Consider the following 24,338-nt stretch of genomic DNA (forward strand, 5'->3'; position numbering starts at 1 on the left):
TAACAGCTTCAGTTCCAAAAACATCATACCAATTTTTCCCTCTATCCAAAGCCTTGGTGGAACCCTGAGTGCCGTATAACCAAAAAAAAAGATCAAGAAAGAGCATGGGGTATATTTTGTAAATACCTTACCACATCAAACTTAATAGCTTTTCAACATGCTCTGACAAAAGCACGCTAGGTGAGACATCAGAATCAAAAACAATCTTGGATCCAATTTATATCATCAATTAATCAAACAACCAGTGCCAAAACTGCATGGGATAAAATTCGGAAAATGAAAGGTAGATATAGAACTCATTGTTTGTCTCACTTAGATCGTAATCAGTGTGTTGTTGCCAACCCTAAAGGTATTGCAGAAACTTTCGGAGAAGATTTTGCCAGAATCTGACAAATTATGATAAAAGACATCCTAGATAAGTCTTTGACTCCATAGAGTCTTGGGATAATAATAATAATCTTAACAACAGCTTCATATTTTTCTGAATTTGTAATATTTGAAGAGCAATGAGAGAAAATCAGTGACTAAATTTTTTTACCATTGGACTTGAGCTGCAGTCAACCATTTGTTAAGGAAGAACTAGAAAGAGCTCTTTTATTGTCTTGCCAGTGCAGTAGGTCCCGATGACATCCATTATGAAGTGATAGAGCATCTTCCATCATTTCTGTGGCTCTCCTTCTCTTAATAAACAACAGAATAATTAGAGGAAGTGTTTCTAAATGCTTGGCATAAGATAGTTGTCATCCCAAAACCAGGAAAGGATCCAACACAAGCAAACAGTTATCGAAAATATATTGCCTAATTGAAAGGCAACTCCTATTCCTTTGACCTGCTGTCTTTTTAAGTTATTAGAGAAAATTGTTAAGACTTCTCTGGTAATTAGAAAGCAGCAATCTTCTGTCCAGTTCACAATGTAGCTTTCATAGACATCAATGAATTTAGTTTAATCCTTTATTCAAGTGTAAGCAAACAAAGCCTGCACCTGAAAATATCTTCAGGACTGAGGTAAGGTGGTGCAACACCAGGCAACTCCGAGCAAAGGTGGACCAAGCTCTCATCACTCCTTGTTTCAGTATCTCCCATAATGTAAAAGCACATCTCCTTGGCAACTTGTATAGGTAAATATGACCTCTCCTATTGCTTCTGCCTTAGTATCTCCCCGTTTAAGTCTGCCTCTTACTGACGAGATCTCAATAAAAGTCGAAACCAGTCTGGGTAGTGTCCCTTCCCTTAATGCATAGCAGTATACATGTCGGCAAGGAGATGTGCTTTGCATTATGGGAGATACTGAGACAAGGAGTGATGAGAGCTTGGTCCACCTTTGCTCAGAGTTGCCTGGTGTTGCACCACCTTACCTCAGTCCTGAAGATATTTTCAGGCATGGGCTTTGTTTGCTTACACTTGGATAAAGGATTGAACTAAATTTATTGTAGTCTAACCAAGTGCAAAATAAGCTTCTTTCATAGACATCTTTCAACTTTGGACTACTTAGTCCATTTAGAAACTCGTAGACGAGATGCATTCCTGAAATAAGGACATCTGGTTTCAGTGTTCTTTGACATGGCAAAAGCTTATGAAACAGCCTGAAGATATGGCATATTAAAAGACATATATAACCTAGTCAGAGTAGGAAGAACATTATCTCAGCCATATCATCAAGAACAAGGTTTTCTCCAAGGCTCTTTCTTAAGTGTTTTGCTATCAAACTTCATCCAATCACCGAACAGTTTCCTCCAACTGTAAACAATACTCTGTATATTGACGTCACAATTCACTCATAACATGAGGGTAATTGAAAGACAACTCCAGCAAGCAATTGATCATGTCTCATCATGGGATCTTAGTAATGGATTTAGGCTTTCAGCAGGAAAAAAGTATCTGTGTACACTTTTGCAAAAACACACCTTCTTTCGGATCCTCAGTAAAGAATGGGATGAACTGTTATTCCAGTAGCAACAGAAGCCAAGTTCTTAGGAGTCATCTTTGACAGAAAACCTACATTCCTTGCACACATTCATCAACTAAGAGAAAAGTGCAAGAGAGCATTGAATCTCTTGAATCTCCTATATACTCTGTTGTCTACTGAAAAGGACATGGATCAATCTTCATTGCTTCATCTTTATCGTGCACTTATTTGGTCAAAACTGGATTATGAGTCTCAAGATTATGGTTCTGTAAGGCAGAATAGCATGCGATGGCATGGTTGGATCCCATCTATCATCAGTGTATATCCAATCCATTATCAGTGAAAGGCACCAGATAGCTACTTGTGCCTTTTACACATTGTCCACTCAAGTCTTTAAGTTGAAGCAAATTAACCAGCTCTATAACTCAGACGAAAACAATTGTTTCTTAACTTTGCCCTAAAAATAAAGTGTCTTCAGAGTATATCTAGAGACACGATACTAGTTGCTATGTTGGAGGCTCAATATCACGCATGTCTGACTGCCATATGATTTTTTGGTATATGTGTTAAAGAGATTAGGGAAGCTATTGGCAACATTACTGTCCCAAACATAACAGCATTCCTCCTGGCAGGTTTGCACTCCCTCCTGCAACCTTCACTTTGTCAATTACAGATGTCTCATAATCCATCATCTGTCTACTTGCAAATGTTTAATACACACAGAGCAGCCAACTCTGGTTTCTTGCCCATCTGTACTGATGGTTCAAGATTTGAGACCTCTGTTGGCTGTGCCATTGTGTTTTCTAACATTAATATCTCCAACCAGGTCCTACGTGATTGAACTAATTATACAGTGGAATTGCATACAATTTAGCTTGCACTTATAAAAGAAAACCACTATGAAAAGTTGTAATTGATACAGACTCATTGAGTTTCTTTTCAGGCAGTCTCCTTTCCTGTGTATAATCCACATCCAGTGCTTTGTGAGGTTTTACAACTCTTGTACAAAATGAAGATTCTTAATTTTGAACTGGATTTCAGCACATTAGAATTAACAGAAATGAGACTTCAAATGCAGCTGCTAGATCAGCTCGTTTTTTATAGCACTGTCAAATCCATAGTCTTTGTAGACCCAATACTGCATCAGGCATGGTCAACTTCATTCTATACGAGGGCCAATATATGATGAGTGGTAGTGTCATGGACTGCACACTTTTAGACAGAACTTAAATAAAAATAAACTCTGCATTTTTTTCAAGGCAATAGTTATGTATTGAATTTACTATATTTGTTAAATCATTTTACTACTGGGAGAACAATATAAAATACTTCATTGATTTAAATATAAAGTTGGTAAATTAAATTTAATTACATATTTCTGTTTTTTTTTACATGTAACACAACTTAAAGAGAACACTGTGGGCGTTCATGTGTGGCAACAAGTTCATCAAAGTCTATTTTCAATGATGATGACGATATTCGTAACAAATCCTGAAGATGGTCATCAGTCATTCGGCTTCTTTGTGATGATTTAACCACCCTTATAGTTGAGAAAGTGCATTCGCTGAACATAGATGCAATTCTCAAGCTGAAATCACTCAATGCAGGTACCTTTTGCAGGTATTTTTCCCTTGGTACCAGTTTCCAAAAGTCAATGCTTATCTCCACCCTTGACTGGAGAAAGGGGTCACACAACTCCAATTGAATAGTGTCATACTGCTCTGAAATGTCGAATTTCATTGAGTTGTTAAATAATGTCAATTGTGGTCGCATGTCACTGAAGTCAGAAAATCGCTTACTGAATTTCTCCAAAAGTTGGTCTAACATTAGCACAGAAAACTTGAAGGCAATGTCATGGCTCTCCTCCATCAACTCCCTACAGGAAGGGAAATGTACCCAGCTTCCTCTGACCAGGGTGAATTTAAAAACCTTTAGTCAACTTATGAACCCCAACTAGGTGTCCAACTAAATCTGAGATTGTTTGGTTACGTCCCTGTAACTTCACATTGAGTTCATTCATGTAGTGTGTGATGTCTGTTAGAAAGGGGAATAAGCTTTTAAAATGAGGATCACATAGTTTTGTGATTAGTTCTTTGTTTGTCTTCTCATGTTCCTCTAAAAACTGTTTTATTTCCTTTCTCAAAGCAAAAAACTGTTTCAAACAGTCCCCTCTATTTAGCTAACGTACTTCTGAGTACAACACTAAATCGTCATATTCTGCCTCCATTTGTGTTAGAAAGTGGTGTGTCAAGGCCCAATTTCTGCCCTTAATTAGATTCACATACACTTCATTACAGCTTTCATAACATCCTCTATCTCCAGAATTTTACCACACAGAGCCTCCTGATGTATAATGTAGTGCAATACAAGGCAATTGATTCCAGCCTTCCTTAGTAAGCCAACTAAGCCTGTTTGAGTACCAGACATTGACTTGGTGCCATCTGTCACAATAGCTGTGAGATTGTTGATGTCACCAGTACCATTTACAACTTTCATAACTGCATCATAAATGTCTTGACCTTTGGCTGTGTTATGCAATGACTCTAATGTCATGAGGGTAATGCTAGTAGCTCTTCATTAATAACAGTCTTTGGAAACAGTTCAAATGAAAATTAGAAGTTGAGCTGTATCTGTTATGTCAGTTGATTCATCCAGAGCCAATGAGAAGTAAGCTGAATCTGTAATAAAACTTTTTAATTTATTTAATATATGAGAACCTATTTCCTCGACTCTTTTTGTTACAATTTGTTTTGATAGTGGGACGCTTTCAAACTCACTGGCAATTTTATCTGCCCCAAATGCACGTGCCATTTTCACAGAACAGCGTTTTACAAATTCACCATCAGAAAATGTTTTTTTTTTGCTTTTGCTATCTCTGTGCATACAACAAACGATGCCAAGAGTGAGCTCTTTTGTATTGATGTTGGTTTAGTAAAAATAGATTTCTGAGCACTAACCTTTCTCTTCAAATTACGTACAATTTTAGTACGTACTTGTCCAACTGTTTTCGTCACAGATCTTATGTTTCTTACTCATAGTACACAAAGACTGAAGTAACTGACCAGGGGACACAAACTGCAACAATAACACTGTTAACTGTGAAACTGATCACTGTAACCAGAGCAGAGCAAGTGATTTCAATGATGCATTACTCTGGAGCACATAGAAATCTACCACTCCCACTACTACAGCTCGCACAGAGAAACAGTAGATTTTATAAATTGAATAATCTTTTTTAAGCAATTTTGATTCCATGTTGAGAATATAAATTGTTTCTGTCATCAGAAATAATGAATATAACTAGTATATCAATCAGAAAATCTGCCGTTGAAACTAATAGCTAAATTGATAATACATATAATTTAATATAATTTAACAATGTGGGATTTAATATCCCCTTAATTTAAATAATGTTTATATCGCTGAAATGAAGCTTATTAGCTCTTTATATTTAAGTAACTTAATGGTTGCACTGTTTGGAAACTCGTATAGCAGAGTATATAGGTTCTTTTTGCTATATACTTTGGTATCAATTTGGTCTAGCTACTCACTGATGAAGCCTCAAAAAAAGGCTGAAACCAGTCTGGGTAGTGACCTCCCACCATAATGTAATAACAACATACATTTCCTAGGAAATGTGTTTTTACATTATGGAAAATACCTAAGAATAGTGATCAGAACTTCAACACCTTTGCTACGAGTTGTCCGGTATTGTACTACGTACTAGGGTCACTTGCATTGGCTAATGCTAGTGTCGCCGATACTTTATAGTTTTCTATATCGGCATGAAACTCTCTGATTCCAAATATTTGAGTTTCATATTCGGTTTTATAACAATGTGGGATTTAATATCCCCTTAATTTAAATAATGTTTATATCCCTGAAATGAAGCTTATTAGCTCTTTATATTTAAGTAATTTAATATAGTTTTTATCCTGCCACAGGCCTCACAAAATCATGTTGCAGGCCGCATGTGGCCCGTGGGCCTACTGTTGGCCACCTATGGTTCATAGACTATGGGATACTATAATGGCAACAGTCCTAACATTCTCTCTCTCTCACTCCCCCCTCAGGTTTTCTGGGTACTCCTTAACAAGGTGGAGAATGAAGAATTAACCCATTTTCTATTATTATCTATCTAGGGGATTCTAGGTCATCCCTGGTGTTTATTACCAGAAGTCAAGCCCTCTAGTACTATTTTAGGTAGACTATCTGATCTAGCCACCGGAGCTGTTTTCAAAGTCTTTTACTGATGATATTTACTTGCATTCTGGCAATGGAGCAGATTTTCCTTTTAACTTCATCATTTGTAACCTATGCTGTGTATGGTATCTTCTAAAGTTTTCTGTAGCACTTCATCTTGAAGGCCAATAGTCTCATCTTTGTCTAGCAATGTCTATCTCTCACATCCATATAATAAGACAGAGTTAACAAGAGTATCAAAGAGGTAGAGTTTGCTGTATTTTATTGTCCTTCCAAAGTGACTGTAACTTATGAAGCATGCATTGCTTCCATTAGCTTCCCAAGTAGATGAATCTTTCTGCTTCTTCTTCCAATTTTCATCATTAGCTGAAATGTTTATAAGCTTATTGCCTGAAGACGTCATTTTTGATTTCTGAATCTCATGTTTAATCTATAATCACTAAGTGCCTTAGAAACTGTCTGTTAATTTTTGTAACTGATGTTCATTGAAATTGAAGTCAAGCTAAGAATGTGCATGCTTCAGAAACTTAATTTTTTTGGTGTTATAGTTTCTTAGACTTCATTTGGATAGTGAATGATTTGATTATAGATGAAATCAGGATCGAGGATCCAATAATTCCTCTTCCTGTTTTTGCAGGCTCCAAGACAGAAGTATCAAATTACAGATTATCAGTATCTCAGGTCTGTTAGTTATGATTTTGGAGAAGCTGGTAAAAGGCAGAATGTTGGAAGGAATGGAATGTATGTTGGGCAGCATGGTTTTGTAAAAGATAGGTCTTTCCTTAATAATTTGCTCTCCTTTTATAATGAATGACTACTGAGTTGGATAAAGGAAGTGGCTTTAGAGTAGTACTGCTAGACTTTCTAAAGTATTCCATTTATTCTTTCTCTTCTTCCATTTATTTTCCCTTTTATAATCAATTGAAGTGTCTTATATTTTTCATTATGAAGTAGGTGACCAAAATATGCAGTTTTTCTTCTTTTTATGGTATCTAAAAGTTCACGTGATTTCCCCATTTGTTCCAGTACTTTCTGATTGGACGTTTTTGCTGTCCATGGGATTTTTGACATTCGTCTGTATAACCATATCTCAAAGGCTTCAAGTCAATTTATTGATTTTGTCTTCAAGGTCCAAGTTTCTGCACCGTACAGCAGTACAGACCATACATAGCATTTAACTATGCATACTCTAAGCTCTAAATTTAAACTGTTCCACAGTTTAAATTTACACAGTGTTGATTTCATCAAGAGAAAATTTTTGCTTGCCATTTCAATTCTAACTTTTATTTCCATTTCTGGAAATAAAAGTTAGTTCTATTCTATTTGTTTTCCATTTAAAGAAAGTGCTGAATTAAGAATTGGTTTCTTGCTTATGACCATGAATTTAGTTTTGGTGATATTTATTTTTAATCCCATTTTTTCACTTTTGATGGCAAATAGAAGAAAGAATTGACCATGTTGAGATGGTATTAGTGGATGACAGTAGTAGGTTAGAACTGCTGCAGAGGATATAGTTGAGGTATTTAATGAGCAGTTATGAATGCAACATCATAAGAAGATTAAGTGGAAAATGTATGGTGATGGAGTGAATGAGCAGGAAGTGTATAAATAATTAAGTAAATTTGATGTTAATAAGGCAGTAGGATTTCACAATATATCACACGTGTCTTGAGAGAATACTCCAGAGAATTAACGGCACCATTAGTGAGGGGTGGGGAAATAAGACTGAAGCTATAAATTATAGGCCAGTCTGTATGCTTAGGATTGTGATTAAAGTGTCAGAGAGGTGGGTGAGGACTAAATTCAGAATTGGGTTGATAATAGCAGTATCCCCAATGAAGATTAGCATGATTTAGCAATCTGATTACATACTACAATAAAGTGATGAATTCACTGCAAAAGGTAGATGCATATACAGTGGGATACCTGGATTTTTCAATAGCATTTGGTAGATTGCTACACATAAGTTGGTAACTAATTTAAAACAGATGGAATTGGATAAGAGACTAGTGAGCTGAATAGCTAACTGGCTGTCAGATAGATATCAGTGGGTTGTGTATGGAGAAGTGGCACATCATAAAGTAGAAATGTTATCAGTGGAGTGCCACAGGGGTCTGTTTTGGGGCTATTCTTATTTAACTTGTATATTAATGGTATTAGGACAAACTTAACTTGAGATATGCAGCTTTTTTTTTTTTTGCAGACAACGTGAAATTGGAAGAAGCAGATGTGGCCTTACAGGAGTATTTCAATAGATTTTGTTAGAACATTACAATGGATTTTGGCAATGATGAAGAAGACCTTGACATGCAGAAGAAAAGAAGATATTGTTCCCTTATATAAGGCCATGGAATCAAGTCTCTGTCAGGTCTATGGATTGAGGGAATTCAAATGATGTAGTAATCTCTTATGTTTACCTAGGACAAAAGATCACAGTAGAAGATGACTGTAGAGAAGAAATTATACATAGAATTCTTGATTGAATAGCCTTAGGAAAACACTGCGAAGCACTCAAGGGAAATATCCTGATCTGTCTTAAAAGAAAAATATTTGAGAGTTGTATACTTCTGGTCATGACATGTGGAAGTGAAACATGGACTTTGACTAAAAAATTGATCAATAAGTTGAGGATTACCCATAGGAAAATGGAAAGATCATTACTCAGTATTAATGTCTAGATCGAAAATGCAATACTTGGATCAGAGCTCAAACTAGAGGGTGAGAGACTTTATAATACCCATTAAAAGATCCAAATGATAATGGGGCAGGTCATGTTGCAAGAAGTAACACTCAAAAATGGAATGGACAAAGTTGATTCAATAATAAGAAGGCATTGATCAGTCTGTACACAGATTACTGTGCACAGATCTGATCTGCTGGTTTTCAAGAGGATGAAAATATTTAGTAGTTCACAGAAGATTCAGTAAGTCTGTCAGGTTTATGGATTGTGGGATATGAAGATAGATTGAAGGAATTCAAATTGCAGAGCTTTTTAAATAGAAGAAGGAAAGAGGATATATGATAGAGACATATCAGTGAGGAGTTATCAGATTAGTGTGGAGGAGATTTTTAATAGAATAGGAGACAAGGGTATTTTCCTAGAGGTCATCCCTGGAAACTGTTTAAGAAGGGTATAAGAAAGGGAATGAAAAGTGGGTTTTTGCATGGAGAGCAGTTGGTGAGTGGAATTCATTGCCTGAAAGTAGTTGGTGAGTGCAGAGACTGTGAGTGACTTCTTTTTGCATGAGAGTGTGGATCTTGCTTTATTTATTTATTTATTTATATACCTTGGTAGTCTGTTGTTAATAATAAAGACATGTATGAGCAACATCTGTACCCTGCTGGCCTGGTTGGCTGAGTAGTTAGCATACCCACTCTCCAACCAACAGGCTGTGGATTTGAATCCTGCTATGGGCATACATGTTTGTGATTGCCTTTAGGTGGGAGATGAATTTTATCATTTGAGAATAGATTGATGGTTTGTGGTCTTCAAAGATTAGCTGATAGATGACAAAGAGGAAACACGATACAAGCATTTAACTTATTAAAGGGATTTTATAGGATTGACACGAAATACTTTTTTTTTTTCAATACATGGCAAGAAGGGTGAGAACAAGGGGTTCACCAGTTGAAGCTGTGTAAGAGTTGATTAGCAAAGGTGTTAGGACTAGAATTTTTACTTGGAGGGTGGTGAATGGGTTGCCAGAGGTTGTTCTGGATGCTTCATCAGTGAATGAGTTTAAGGAGAGGTGTGATAGGTATTGTGTGAATGATAGATCTCCCACAGTGAGTCTTCTGACTACATGAAGAAACTTGTGTAATAATAATTCACAGAAAAAATAAAGCAGGAAATACAATATGCACTCCTTCCTATACCTGACATAGAATACAAATGGACTTAAATAAAAAATATTATTACCTGTTGTGCAGAAGAAATCCTAAATTTAATTCACAAACAACAGAAAGAAAAATGGATGGTTTCAGTAATGCATGTAGAGAGAGAGACTATAAAGAAATGTAATGAGATGAGGTTAAAAATGTTGCAGGATTCATTACTAGAAAATATTGAGAGCTATAGAACCTGCAGAAATTTAACTAGTAAAATACTGCATCAATAGAAAAGGCTGGAACAAACAAAAAAAATAAATAAATAAAAATAAATAATTAAATAAATTGAAAATAATGCAAATCACGCAGAGGTTCTTCAGATGCAGTGGGATATTTAAAAGAGGATATAAACCACAAACTCAAATACTGACTAATAACCAAGGAAATTTAATTCCCCCCCCCCAAAAAAAGAAATTGTTGAGGAATTTAGAAAGTATTTTGTATTTAGACAGTAAGACTGTTAAACAAGTCATCACCATCACCTTATACAGGTAGAGACTGTTTAGAAGAAAATTTTAAAGAATCTGCAATCGAGAAACCGTCTCTCTGACTTGAAGTCAAAAATATTATTACAGCACTAAAAACTAATAAGGCAGCTGGTGAAAATAAAATTATGGCAGGACCTCTAAAAATTTGGAGGAACACCCTTAACAGCTGAGATATATGAACTCATCAAGCTAATATGGCAAAAAGTAGAAATCCCACTTGATTGGAATATTGTGCCCTATTTTTTTTTTTTTTTTTAAAGGAAGGATATTAAGAAAGAACTTGACATTGTTAGCATCCAGGAATGTGTTGGCACTTAAATAGAATAGTAGAGAAAAGATTACCAAAACAAGTGTTCTCTGCCAGTCTGGCAGGAAAAAGACCCAGAGGAAGACCAAGATATAGGTGAATTGATACAATAAAAAAGCATCTTAGAAGACAGAAATATAAGGTCTGATAATGTTGGAGTTATCAGGTAACAGACTGATTTGGAGGAAAATTGTAGATAGGAAGTTAGCAGTGATGTAAGTTTTTCATGTAGTACTATCATAATATCCTGTACACCCCCATGAGGGTTCATGTCAAGAATTTGATGATGATGATGATGACATCATGATTACCAGTAACTATAGTGGTCTCCCTCTTGGACACTTGCTACAAAATACTGCCTATACTGATCTGTGAAAAAAATGAAAATATATGCTTAGAAAAAATTGTTGACCATCTTACAGTCAAAATAATGAACTATATGAATGAAGACACAAGGAACTACAACACCTCCATTTATACTAATATTTTATTATATACTACAAATATACTAATATACAAAACAAGAGGGAGGAATTTTCCTGGCTAGAGATTATTGGCATTAGTGAGACATGACTGACAGAAGATGTTATAGTTAGTGGGATAGAATGTGAAGGGCATAGTGTGTTCTGGAAGAATACAAAGAAAAGAATGGGGGAAGGAGTGTTATTGATGATAGTTAATGAACTGCGACCAAAAAGAGTAAACGTTCAACCAAAGGCCAGTGAAAATGCCACATTTGAGGCTATCTGGTGTGAGATAGAAGCCAGCAGAACAAACTATATAGTTGATTGCTTCTATAGACCAGGAGATGGAAAAGATGATGGGGATAGTATGCATTGGCAAATAAGCTCAATGAGTGGAGGGTGGGTAATTATTATGGGGGGAGGGGGGTAACAAATGGGAAGAAGGAAATAGAATTTATGCAGTTACTAAGGAATAATTACCCGAGACAGAATATGATGGAATATACTAGGAGTTTGAGAGTGCTCGATCTGAGAATTTGTCTATAACCAATATGACCATGTTGCCACCAATGGTGAGAGAGTGATCATGTGGTCTTGACCTGGGAGGTTGCTAAATGTGTGCAATTTTCAGTTAAGAGAGGATATATGTGGAATTACAGGGCTGGTGAGTATGACAAGCTTAGGAGATTGCTTGTATCAGTGCATGTTAACTGCAAGGACTGGATGTTGATAGTGTATTGGAAGTAGTAAAGGAGTGTTTGAGGGAAGTAATGGTCAACTACATACTTAGAGTCAAGAGAGTAATTCAAGAGGGAGTTAAATGCATGAATATCATCATTAAGCTGGAGCTGCAAAAAAAAAAGAAAAGAAAAATTGTGGAAGGAATTCAAGGAGAAAGGTGACCAGCAGGCACATAAGCAGTACAAAGAAAAGACAAGAAGGGGAACCAGTGTGATAAGAAAGGCAAAAAACACAGAGTATGAAAGGAAATTAGCAGTGCAGACCAAAATATAATCCCAAAGAGTTCTTTTGATATGCTGCATATACTGCTAATTGGTTTACAACAATACTGCTGGACTTTGCAAAAGCCTTTGACAGAATAACTTATGGAATTCTAATCAATAAACTGCAGCACATCAGGGCGGATATAGGGTTGGTGAGGTGGATAAGAGGGTTGTTGATGGAGAGATATCAAAGGGTAGTTTATTTAGGAATAGAGTCCAGAAGAAGGCCTGTGACTAGTGGTGAGCTGTTACAGTTTAATTTGTGCATTGATGATATAGGAAAGGCTCTGAGAGGAACTGTTCATTTGTTGCTGATGATGCTAAGTTAGGTAGAGCAATATTTAATAAAGATTATGTTAAAATGTTGCAGGATGATTTGGATAGACTGCCAGTCTGAGCAAAGGAGAATTGATGTCGGTTTAATGTTGCAAAGTGTAATGTTATGCATTTTGGGATGGAAAGATTACCAGTTGTATACCACATTGATGGAACTGTACTTCAGGAAATTAATGAAGCCAGAAATTTGGGAGTGTTAGTGGATAGGGAGTTAAAGTTGAAGGACCACATAGCAAAAGTGGCTAAAGCATCTCATCAGATTACTTGGTTACTGAACAATACTGGATGAGCAGAGACAAGCAGGTTATTATTGCTCTTTATCAAGCTTTGATAAGACACCCATCTTGACTACTGTCTGCAAATCTGGTCACCTGGTAATGAGGAAGAGGTGGAGAGGATCCAGAGGCCAGTGACCAAGATGGTAGCAGGTCTATGGAATGAACCTTATGAGAACAGGTTGAATATTTGTAGTTACAGAAACTGGTTGACAGGTGGAAAAGGGGTAATATGATTGAGACATGCAAATTACTGAAGGGTTTTTACAAGATTAATATAGAGAAAATTTTTCAGAAAAGGTCCGGTGGTGGTGGTGGGAGAACTAGTGCCTATCCATGGAAACTGAGCTAGGGTTAGCAAGGGTGTTAGATTGGAGAGTAGTGAATGAGTGGAATAGGTTGCTGTTGTGGGTGCCATGACTGTGAATGAGTTCAAAGCAAAACATGATAGATACTGCACAAATGTTGGATAGTTCCTGATATGATATTTAAGGCTTCCCTAGATGAGTCTAAGGATTCCTTGGAGTAGCCCGTAATAATAAAAAGAAGAAAAACTGCATATCTTGGTCACCTACTGTACTTTGTAATGAAAAAATAATATACTTGAATTGATTATAAAAGGGAAGATAAATTGAAGAAGAGGACAAGGAAGACAAAGAGGATCTTGGCTTCAGACATCAGGCAGTGGAATGACACGAGCTCTGAAAGGCTATTCAGAATGGCTGAAGATCACTTAAAATTTGTCATTGTGGTTGCTGACTTCTGATAGGAGATGGAACTCCAAGAAGAAGAAGAAAAGTCCAGGAAAAGGCCTGTTACTAGCAGTTTACTGCGGGGCTCTGTACTTGGGCCACTGCTGTTTAATTTTTACATTAATGATATAGATCAAATGCAGTTGTTCACTGATGATGCAAAATTAGTAGAGCAATAGTTAATAAATATGGTGTAGAGCTCTTGGAGAATGATTCAAGCAGACTGGCAGTATGAGCAAAGGAGAATGGCTATCAGTTTAATGCAGGAAAGTGTCAAGTTATGCATTGTGAGATCCAAAAATTTCAGGCTGTGTACTACATTGTTGGAGATAAAGTGAAGGAAGTTTTGATTACCAGCTTTTTACTACTGCAAGTTAGACTGCAGGATGTTGATGAGGATGGGATTGAGATGTTCATAGACTGAGTTAAAATTCAGAGTGCATATTCCAGAAGTGGCTAAAATAGCTCTTAGACTTAACTGGTAGTTATTGAAGTACAGCCTGACAAGCAGACAGAGAAAAAGAGAAGGGGATTATTATCCCTCTCTGTATAATAACCTTCTGTGTGCAGATCATGTCACTTGGGTTACTTGGGGATGAGGAAGAGGTGGAGAAAACAGATAACTAAGATAGTGGTTGGTCTATGGAATGCCCTTATGGGGATAGCTTGAAGATTTGTGGGTTACAGAAATTGGTTGATGGGCAGAAAAAGAGATATGATAAAACATAGGTTACTTAAAGTTGTTTATAAGATTGATACAGAAGAAATTTTTCACATGACTCATGAGGAGATAACCAGTGATTATTCCAAACAAGAACATGGTTATGAAGACAAGTTATTTGCATAAGAATAGCGAATGAGTGGGATGTGTTGTCAGAGTTTATTGTGGATGCCTTATTAATGAAAGAGAGGAATGAATGAATGAAATGAATTATGACAGATATTATTATGCAAATATTATTGTGTGCTTGGTGAAATGTTTAGTATCTCCCTTTATGAATCTGCAGAGACTATGGAAATGCCCATGTAATAATAATAATAATTTAAAAGTAAGTGCTCATTTGTCAGGGATGTAAACCTACTTCTGCTAAAGCTGCAATATAGTGCCTGCTGACTAAATATGACAGTTCCAGTTATTTTATCACAAAAATGAGACAAGATAAAAACAAAGATCTGTCACATATTCTTGAACGGAGTCTGAAAAATGAACTGTTATTTGTTACCCAGCTGTAGCACTTTGTATACTAAAGCTTAAAATATTTAGAACATAAAATGATGTAGGCATTTTATACAAAATGTATATGGGTTGATATAAATTTACATACTGTTTTAGACATTTTCAATAGCTCTACTTTATTTATGACATAATCTAATATTTCACCTCCATAGCATAATTAAAAGAACAACAGGAACGTTGCACACTTTGATTCGAAAAGTCCTACATTCGATTCTTGTTGTGATGAGAGAATTCTTTATGCTATTGATGATAGAGAAAGAGTTATACGGAGGTAGCAGGGTTTTTTCTCCCGGAAACTCGGATTTTTCATCCCGCATACAGACAAATTGGCCCGTCAGAACACGCGCAATTTACAGACATAGAATACCAGTTATGGTAGTGGTGGTGGGCAGTAGATGGCGTTGATTCGTAGTAGAGGTTCGGTGTACTGGTTGAGACAGTTGTAGATATCCTCCCAGGATGAGTCTTCGGACTCCTTGGAGGTGTCAGGAATAATAATAATAGTTATGTCCATATAAAGTAGAGATGTAAGAGGGAAATAGTGCCAGTGGTTTTCAGACAGTATGGTGTGAGAGAGGTGAATGGAATGAAATACTTGGTTGGATGTTTTTATAGACCAGGAAATGTGGATGACAGTGACTATCAAATGTATAATCAAATTAGCCAAGCAAATAAGAAAAGAGTGATCATTATTGGCGATTTTAATTATGGCAATATAGACTGGAATGATGAGATAGCAACTGAAAGTAAAGAAAATGAGTTTCTTGAGTTTTTGAGGGATAACTAACTCAGACAGTATGTAACAGAGGGCACACGAGGATTGAGGGTCTTGGATTTGGTCATCTCATCACAAAATGTAATTATAAATGAGGTGTCAAATCATCCACCAATTGGTGAGAGTGAACATGAAGTGATTACCTGGGTGGTTGCCAGCAGTGTGAAGACCTCTGTGAGAAAAGGGTATATTTGGAACTACAAGGGGGTGATTATGAAGAGTGCAGGAGACAGCTTGTGGGTGTAGCATGGAATGAGGAGTTAGCTAGAAAAGAGATCAGTGCGGCTTGGGGGATTTTCAGAAACTATCTAGTAGATGCAATGTCAAAATGTATTCCAAGGGTGAGAATATTAAATAAGGTAGGTGTGAGATGGATGATAAAGAGATTAAGCATGCGATACAAAAAAAAAGGGCATTGTGGAAGCAGCATAAGAGAAGTGGAAATAACCAATTCCATGAAGTCTACAAAGACAAGACAAGGAGGGTGACATGGTTGGTAAGGGTAGCTAAAGAGCTCAAGTATGAACAGCAGTTAGCTAATGAAGCCAAAAAGAATCCTAAGGAATTCTTTTGATATGTAACCAGCAAAAGAAAGAATGATTATGGAAGGATGACATTGATTGGAGAAAATGGTATAAAGACAGCTTTTGCAGAATGTGTGGTGGAGATACTTAATGAGCAGTTCATAACGGTCTTTCAATCTTGTGAATGTGACTTCATGGAGAGATTGAGAGCAGTTGATGATGGGGAGGAGAGACTGACTGTAAGTGAGCAAGAGGTGTATGGGGAGTTGAGTAAACTAGATGTTAGTAAGGCTGTGGGACTTGATAATATATCACCACGTATTCGGAAGGAATGTGCCAGGGAGTTGACACCTGCCTCAACATATCTTTTTAATACTAGTCTTGCACTTGGTCAAGTTCCTAAGGAATGGAAGGAGGACAAGATTGTGCCACTTCATAAAGGAGGTGATCGAACTCGAGCATCAAACTATAGGCCAATTTGTGTGTCAGGTTTTGTGGTTAAGTTGTTGGAGAAGCTTGTGAGAACTAGGATCCAGAGTTGGGTTGACAACAGTGGTATTATATTTGATGGATAGCATGGATTTGCCATCTCAAATGAGATGGCAAATAAAGTGATGTACAATAAAGTGACTGCTTCTTTGGACAGAGGAGAAGGATACACAGTAATATACTTGGATTTCGCAAAGGCTTTTGATAGAGTACCTCATGTTAAATTGACAGTCAAACTAGAGCAGATGGGGTTGGATATTAGATTAGTGCATTAGATTCGAGACTGGCTATCTGAAAGGAAAAGGAAAGTCACTAGTGGAGTGCCTCAGGAGTCTGTTTTAGGGCCATTACTGTTTAACTTATATATTAATGATATTGGCAAAGATTTGGATGAGATATTCAGTTGTTTGCAGATGATGTAAAGTTGGGATGAACTATGAGGAGTAGGGAAGATGTTGTGGCCTTAAAAGAAGACTTGAATAAACTGAGTAATTGGGCACGGAAATGGGGATGTGAGTTCAATGTTACTAAATGTAAGGTTTTAAAATTTGGAAAACAAAGATGGTGTGCAGAATTTATGCTTGGTGAGGATATATTGTTAGAGGTGGAGGAAATAAGAGATCTGGGGGTGATAGTGGATAAGGATCTGAAATTTAGGAGACACATAGCCAAAGTTGTGAAGTCAACACAAAGGCTTCTAGGAATGATGCGGAGGACACTGACGTGTAGAAGTAAGGAGATTCTTGTTCCTTTGTATAAGACTTTGATTAGGCCACACATGGGCTATTGTGCCCATATTTGGTCACCTGATTTTTCAGAAGGATGAAGAGATGTTGGAAAGGGTCCAAAGCGACTGACTAAGGTCTGACCTCTGGAATGTTGAGTATGAGGAAAGATTGAGAAGATGTAATTTGCAGAGTCTGGTGGACAGGAGGAAGATGGGAGATATATGATAGATACCTATAAGTTGTTAGGGGGTTGTTATGGGATCAATGCTGGAGAAGTTCTACAGAAAATAGTGGGAGATCAGGGGAGAACCAGAGGTCATCCCTGGAAACTGTATAAGGAGGGTGTGAGTAGAATAGTGAGAGGCAGGTTTTTTTCGTGCAGAGTTGTAAATGATTGGAATGCCTTGCCTGAGAGTGTCGTGTGGTATCTGCAAGGAGTTTGAGTGTGTTCAAGACATGATATGATGAGCTGTGTGTGTGATAAAAGGACCTCCCAGATGAGTTTTTAACTCCATGAGTTCTTGGGGTAATAATAATAATAATAATATGGGCTTTTTCAATTGAAGGTGAGTTAGCCGATCTCATACAGAGGTAGCAGAGTTTTTTCTCCCAGAAAAACTAAAGTTTTTCATCCTGCATATTGTTAAATTGGCAATGAGAAAACATGTAATTTATAGACAAATATGCTGTTGTTGGTAGTGGTTGGTGGGTGGTAGATGGTGTTGATAGTAATAGTGTCATTGATGTTGGAGAATTAATAGTAAGGGAGATGTGAGATATGTGTAGCAGAGTAGAGTGCCCTCCTGTGATGAGTCTGTCCTTGGACTCCTGAGAGGTGTCACATAATGATAATAATAATTTCCTTATAATGTTTCTCCCAAATATTTATAAAGCATATCTTCCACTGAATTTAACCAGTGAGCAGTCCTTAAATTAAATAAATATTTGATATCATTTAAATTCCTTTAAATATATTTCTGTCCATCTGTCCTTCCTCCCTTTTTCATGTTAGGTTTAATGGCCTGTCATGTCGAAGTAATTTGACATCTCTGAAACCAGATTTTTATATATATATATTAATCCGACACACACAAAAAGCAGAAGGACCTATAGCAAACAAACAACATGTGTGTATGTGATTACTTGATAGGGCAGATAATCCTATCTTCATTGTCTGTTATGCCTGAAAATTGCAGGTGTTCTTCTAGCTGGTGAGACCAGCTTACTTGCAATTGAAAAGCCCCAGTAAAGGTTCTTCATGTTCTAGAAAAGATTTGAACCAAGGTCAATACAATCAAAGAGCATTGCCAATGTTGATATTGGCTGAGCTATGGAGACTCTTGTATGTAAATATGTATATTTCAATATAAATATATTTAGACAACCTGGTTGGCTGAATGAATAGTGTATTCACACTCTAACTAACAGGTCAAATGGGTTTGAATCCCATTTGGGAGCCACAGATGTTATTATTATTTTGTGACACTTCCAAGGAGTCTGAAGACTCGTCACGGGAGGACACATACTGTATGTTTGTGATGGTGTTTAGGAAGTAAACAGATTTCTGTGCCCAGTGTGAGACCACCACACTGCTTATTGGAGGCCTGGAGTGGTTTAAAAAGTTCCATGTTTGGTTTCTAGAACAGAGTATTCAAAGTATCTACCGCTTAATATCTTTACCTTACTGATGCACCTCCTTTCAGGGGTGAGATATCCATTAAAAAAAAAAAAAGTTTTTTTTTTTTTTTTTTTTTTTGCCAGCAGTTAGCCAAGTGTATGCCTGGTTAGCCGAGTGTTAGTATATTCGCTCTGCAGCCAAAAGGCTGTGGGTTCGAATCCCACCCTAGGCAAGGATGTTTGCGATCTGGGAAAATACTCGTGGTGGTGGTTGGCAGTAGATGCTGTTGGTGTATATGATGAAGACAGTTGTGATTGGTTAGAGTGGTGGAGATGGTGAGTTGTAGAGTAGGTGCCCTACCTCGATGAGTCTTTCAACTCCCTGGAGGTGTTATATAATAATAATATATATTTATTTAAAATCTGCATTTTCTTTTCATAAATTCTTGCCTGATCTTGGTGAGAGTTATTTAATGTGAATACAATGTTTTGTTTTTCAGATCTGAAAAACTAAAACCTTTTTGGTTATCATTATCAGACAAAGATCATGTTGTGTCGATGGAATTTTTAAGTAAAGCACTGTTAACATCAGAACCATCTGCTGAATATCGAGAAGCCATAAACAGAGCGCTGGATATGCCTCACAGTAAAGTTATTCCATTTTTTGGTAGCTTTCTTCGGGATCTAAGGACAGTACTTAAAGGCATACCAAGTCTTGTAGTACTTCCAGCTCAAGATGGACATCATTTAGAAGTAAGTTACTCTTATTGTTTGACTTCATACCTGAATGAATGATTACAATTAAGTTAGATTTTTATATAATTTGAAGGACATAAGGCAAACATTGGAAAACAGCCCAGGAAAAGATAAGCGTTATTTTGTGTAATAATTGGCAATATTGTTTGCATTTTGGTATAATTTCATTTATTTTTGATACCTTAGTCAAATTGCATACTGATATGGAGGCTTGCGGATAGTTGATGTTTTTTCCTAAAACATGTAGTTTGCATTGAATGACAACAAAATGGTGGTAGAAATGAAGTCATCATATTGAACCTTGAAAAGATCAAATGTGATTAACAGCATAGATTTCTCAAAAATGGTTTCATTTCATGAGTGCAGCATATATGCATGGAGGGGGGTTGATGTGGAGGATATGTTGTTTTATAGAGAGACTGAACAAGAAAAGTGAAAGGGTCTGTAGAAAGGTGCAATATTTTGTTGGACTGCAAGCTTTCATAAATGTGAAAGACAAGGTGATTAATATTTAAGGATCATGTCGGAATAGTGTGAATGAATTCAAGAACAGGTATGACAGCCGGTGTGAATAGTATAGCTTCTGAGTTCCTGAATTCCTGGGGGTCTCTCTTAATAATAAGAATAATAATCAATGATGATTAAGATAAGGCGATTAATTAAGAACTAGTGGTGGTTCTGGGAACAAATGATTTGATTGGACAGAAATGGAATGCGATGATGGATATCAGGAAGTTGAGTGAGTAAAAGATAGTGTGATAGGAAAGGTTGTCAGTGTGGTGCCAAGGGATGTGGAGGATGTATTTGTAGAGAGAATGAACAAAAGAAATGAAAAAATATGGGTCTGTAGAAAGTGTGATATTTTGTTGGACTGAGGAATCAGTAAATGTGTAAGGCACTGACAGAATGAAATCGAGCATAATTGTGAGATGCAAAAGACAGCACAAATAAACCAAATGCAAGTATGGTTTTGGTCAGCAAAGACAGTGCAAATGATGTAACAAAAGTGACATGTTTGTAGGAGAGTAATAGAGTATAAAAGAGTATGAATTAGAGAACAAAGGTGAGCATGAATGTAAGAATGAAGAAAGATATAGATGGAGCAAAAGCATGCAAGCCTGGAGAAGCAAATGAAAGTGAGATGGCTGAGATACAAGATTTGAAGAATGCATTGATGAGGATAAACAATGAAATGAGGAATATGTGCACCAGGCAGTCCTGTTGTATGTTTTTCTGGAGGCTTTCTGAAGATAGACACACCAGCCATCCATCTCATTGATGGTCTACCCCTTCCTCTTTTTCCAGGAACTTTACCTTCTATTACTGTTTTGAGAAGCTCTCCTTCCATCCTTTTAATGTGTTGAAAGAAGAAAGTTGAAAGTATTCAACTTTCTTCTGTCAATATCCTTAAAGAGCCTTAAAGTTCTGCCGATCTTTTCTAGCACCCATCCATTTGTCTGCCTTTCAGTATATGATATCCTTAACAGCCTTCTGTAACACCACATCTCAAAAGCAGCTATCCTTTTCCTATTAGACTTCTTTAGGTTCCAAGTCTCACATCCATAAGTCACTGTTGAAAAACAGTTGCATCCACAATCCTCAACTTTGTTCCTGTGGAGATAGATCCATCCTTCCAGATTTTAGCCATTCCTGATCTTCTGATGTCTTCTGAAACAGCAATTCTTCATATTAATAATGGATCCCAGGTACTCAAACTTGCTGACTTTCTCAATTCTTTCTCCATTAAGATACAGGAGTTTCTCTGTCTGTATAATCTGTATAATCTTTATCTTTCTCGGATTGAGCTGACGTCCTCTGTTATTATTGATCTTGTTAACTTTGTCAAGAATTTGTCCTAGTTTTTCCTTGTCATTACAGAGGAGTTACTGTGTGTCATCAGCATACATCAGATTACTGATCAATCTACCATCTATCCTAATTCCTGTTTTGAGCTCGTCCAGTGCTAGCTGTTCTTAATGTGGCTTCTTGCTCACTGTACAAGTTAGCTATGAATCTGACAGTGTGTTGAAGAAAACCAGTTATTTTCATTACTTCACACAGTTTCACATGCTGAACATACTCAAAAGTTTTGCAGTAGTCTATGAAACACATTATCATAGGAAGTCTAAATTCTTTATACTTTTCTATGATGTGTCTAAGGCAAAAGATCTGCTCTCTGGTACCCTTACCTGCTTGTTCTAAAGGTATCGCTGTCTCAACTTTGGCCTTGATCAATTAGAATATAAAGTTTTATTCTTATTTTTGAATGTGCCTAAATGTGCTTTGCACATTTAGGTTCATTCAAAATACATTGACTGACTCAAAATACATTATTGACTGCATAAGTAATACAGTTTGGCCCATAAGTCATGAAGGGGTTTAAATATTTAATAACTTTATATTAAATATTTAATAAAAATATTTATTAAATATTTTTATTTACATTTTAAACCCTTTGTGACCAATGGGCCATGCTGTAAAATTAAATTTTAGCATAAAGTAGTGTAATTTTACTTGCAAATGTACCATTCTTTGTTCTTGCTGATCCTTGGAACTTTAAACCTATGAAGATTGGTTCATACTGTGCCTCATTCTTATATTTTACTTGCTGTAATCAAATTCGCATGACAGTCTGTGTTATTTGCCTATTAAGGATTCTTTATGCTTCTAATCTGTACTTTTTCATATTTTTTCAAGCACTTCTGTAACACAATTGGAAGAACGACGGTATGTTGTGACCTTCAATTGGAAAAGGCCTAAGTTCGATTCTCATCATGACGGGAGGAATCTTAATATGTTTTTTTTTCAATTGAAGGTAAGTTAGCCAATCTCATATGGAAAGTTTTTTCTCCTGGAAACTTGGATTTTTCATCCCACATACAAAAAAATTGGCCTTCAGAACATGCATAATTTACAGACAAAAAATACTAGTGGCAGTAGTGGGAAGTATGTGGCTGTGGTGTAGATAATGATGGTAGTGGCGGTTTTGTGTAGTTGGATTACATGGTGGTCATGGAGAGTTGTAGAGTAGGCACCCTCCCTTGATGAGTCTTTGGGCTCCTTGGAGGTGTCACAAAGAGTCTGTGCAGTTAGCCTAGTGGCTGTGCGCTTTTCAACCATATGCCTGGGGAAGAAGTGTCATAGGTTCAATTCTCATCGGTGACGTGAGGAGCTGAAGGATCTTCCTCAGCCATAGCCAAGTTAGCCGGTCTTGGGCGTGGATAGTACGGTTTTTCCACAGTTGATCCTGGGGTTTTTCATCCAGCAAACAAGCAAACTTGCCTTGAGGACTCAACACTACTGACAGGATATACCAGGGCATAGGGCTGACTACCTTATCCTGTGAACGGTTTGAGGTCCAATGATTAATAAACCCTCGACACACAAGGTAAACGAGAGTAAAAGGAAGATGAGATGAGATATATGGAAGCTTCAGAAAGTGTTTTCTGAAACCTCCATATATTTGTTTATAATATGTGTTTATACATATTGATAAAGAAAAAAATAGTAAATGTAGGAAGTCACCTTGAAAAAAAAGAATGAAACTAAGTAAGCATGTATTGCAGGGAAAATTATTGTTAGCATCTAATTAATGATTAGCATTTGAAGTTTGAAATCAAGTTTTCACAATTTGAAATTTAGATTGTTTCATGTATTTTGATTTTAAACTTTTATTCTTTCATCAGTTTATATCAGACTTCCATGGAGCAGATCACTTTTTCACAAGAATAGGAGTTGGAGGAATCATTAATATAGAAAAACTACTTCGGGTCCATAATGTACTAGAAGATATCACTGCATTTCACTGCCATTCTCAGCGTCGAGATTTTGCTCTTACAGAAACAGTGATTGCCCAGGAAGAAAAGTAAGGGTTTTGCTAGAAATATTCACGAATTGATTTAAATGATTTTTATTTTTTTAAAGAAATTTGTGTAGCAAAATAATTGATTATTTTAATTATTGCTTTATTGCATTCAAATGTTTTCTAGAATAATGCTGAGTGATTACAATTTGATTAGCGCCAAACATCTCTACACATATAGGAATAATTTAACATGAGTGTTATGATTGGAGATGTGTATATGTTATTAAAAAAAATAAAACTGATCATATGGTCACTAGATGTATAAATGTCGCTTACATAGTGATATCACTACAGCTTCCCTCTTGTTAATGCTAAATTTCAGAATTCAGTAGTGACTTATTTCTGAGATATCAATTAAATAATTTATTTAATACTTTTATTAGCAAACCCCCATGGAGTCAATGGTCCCCATCTTTCTGAAAATATATTCCTCTTACATGCCACTACATTTCACACAAAAAATCTCTGACTCCTTACTTCCTTGTTCACCACAACTTCCAGGAATGGTCTCATTCTGCTCATGCTCTCTCTCTAGTCTATGTGTAATCTCCTCAACAATCTAAATGCTTCTATCTCACTGTCCACTGAATTCTGCAATTTAAATTTCCTTAATTGCTCCATACAATATAACCAGCGCTCCAAAATTGAAAACCACATCATCGTATCAAATTCCTCGTATGTACCCTCAAGGGGGGATAGGAGGTGTACAGGATACAATGATAGT

At 36.5% G+C, this 24,338-nt stretch overlaps 1 protein-coding gene across 1 annotated transcript in view; it reads left to right on the top strand.

Annotated features, from left to right (window-relative positions):
- Positions 1-24,338, top strand: part of LOC150106422 (uncharacterized) — a 766,385-nt gene that overhangs the window by 267,199 nt on the left and 474,848 nt on the right. The window contains exons 22-23 of the mRNA XM_090392993.1: positions 19,494-19,746; positions 23,436-23,614. Coding sequence (XP_090249119.1) covers positions 19,494-19,746; positions 23,436-23,614 — 432 coding nt within the window. The remainder of the gene's footprint in view (positions 1-19,493; positions 19,747-23,435; positions 23,615-24,338) is intronic.

The sequence above is a fragment of the Typopeltis vanoorti genome, chromosome 5 (genome assembly GCF_054136105.1).
Source record: "Typopeltis vanoorti isolate ZY-2024b chromosome 5, IOZ_Tvanoo_1.0, whole genome shotgun sequence".
Lineage (NCBI taxonomy): Eukaryota > Metazoa > Arthropoda > Arachnida > Uropygi > Thelyphonidae > Typopeltis > Typopeltis vanoorti.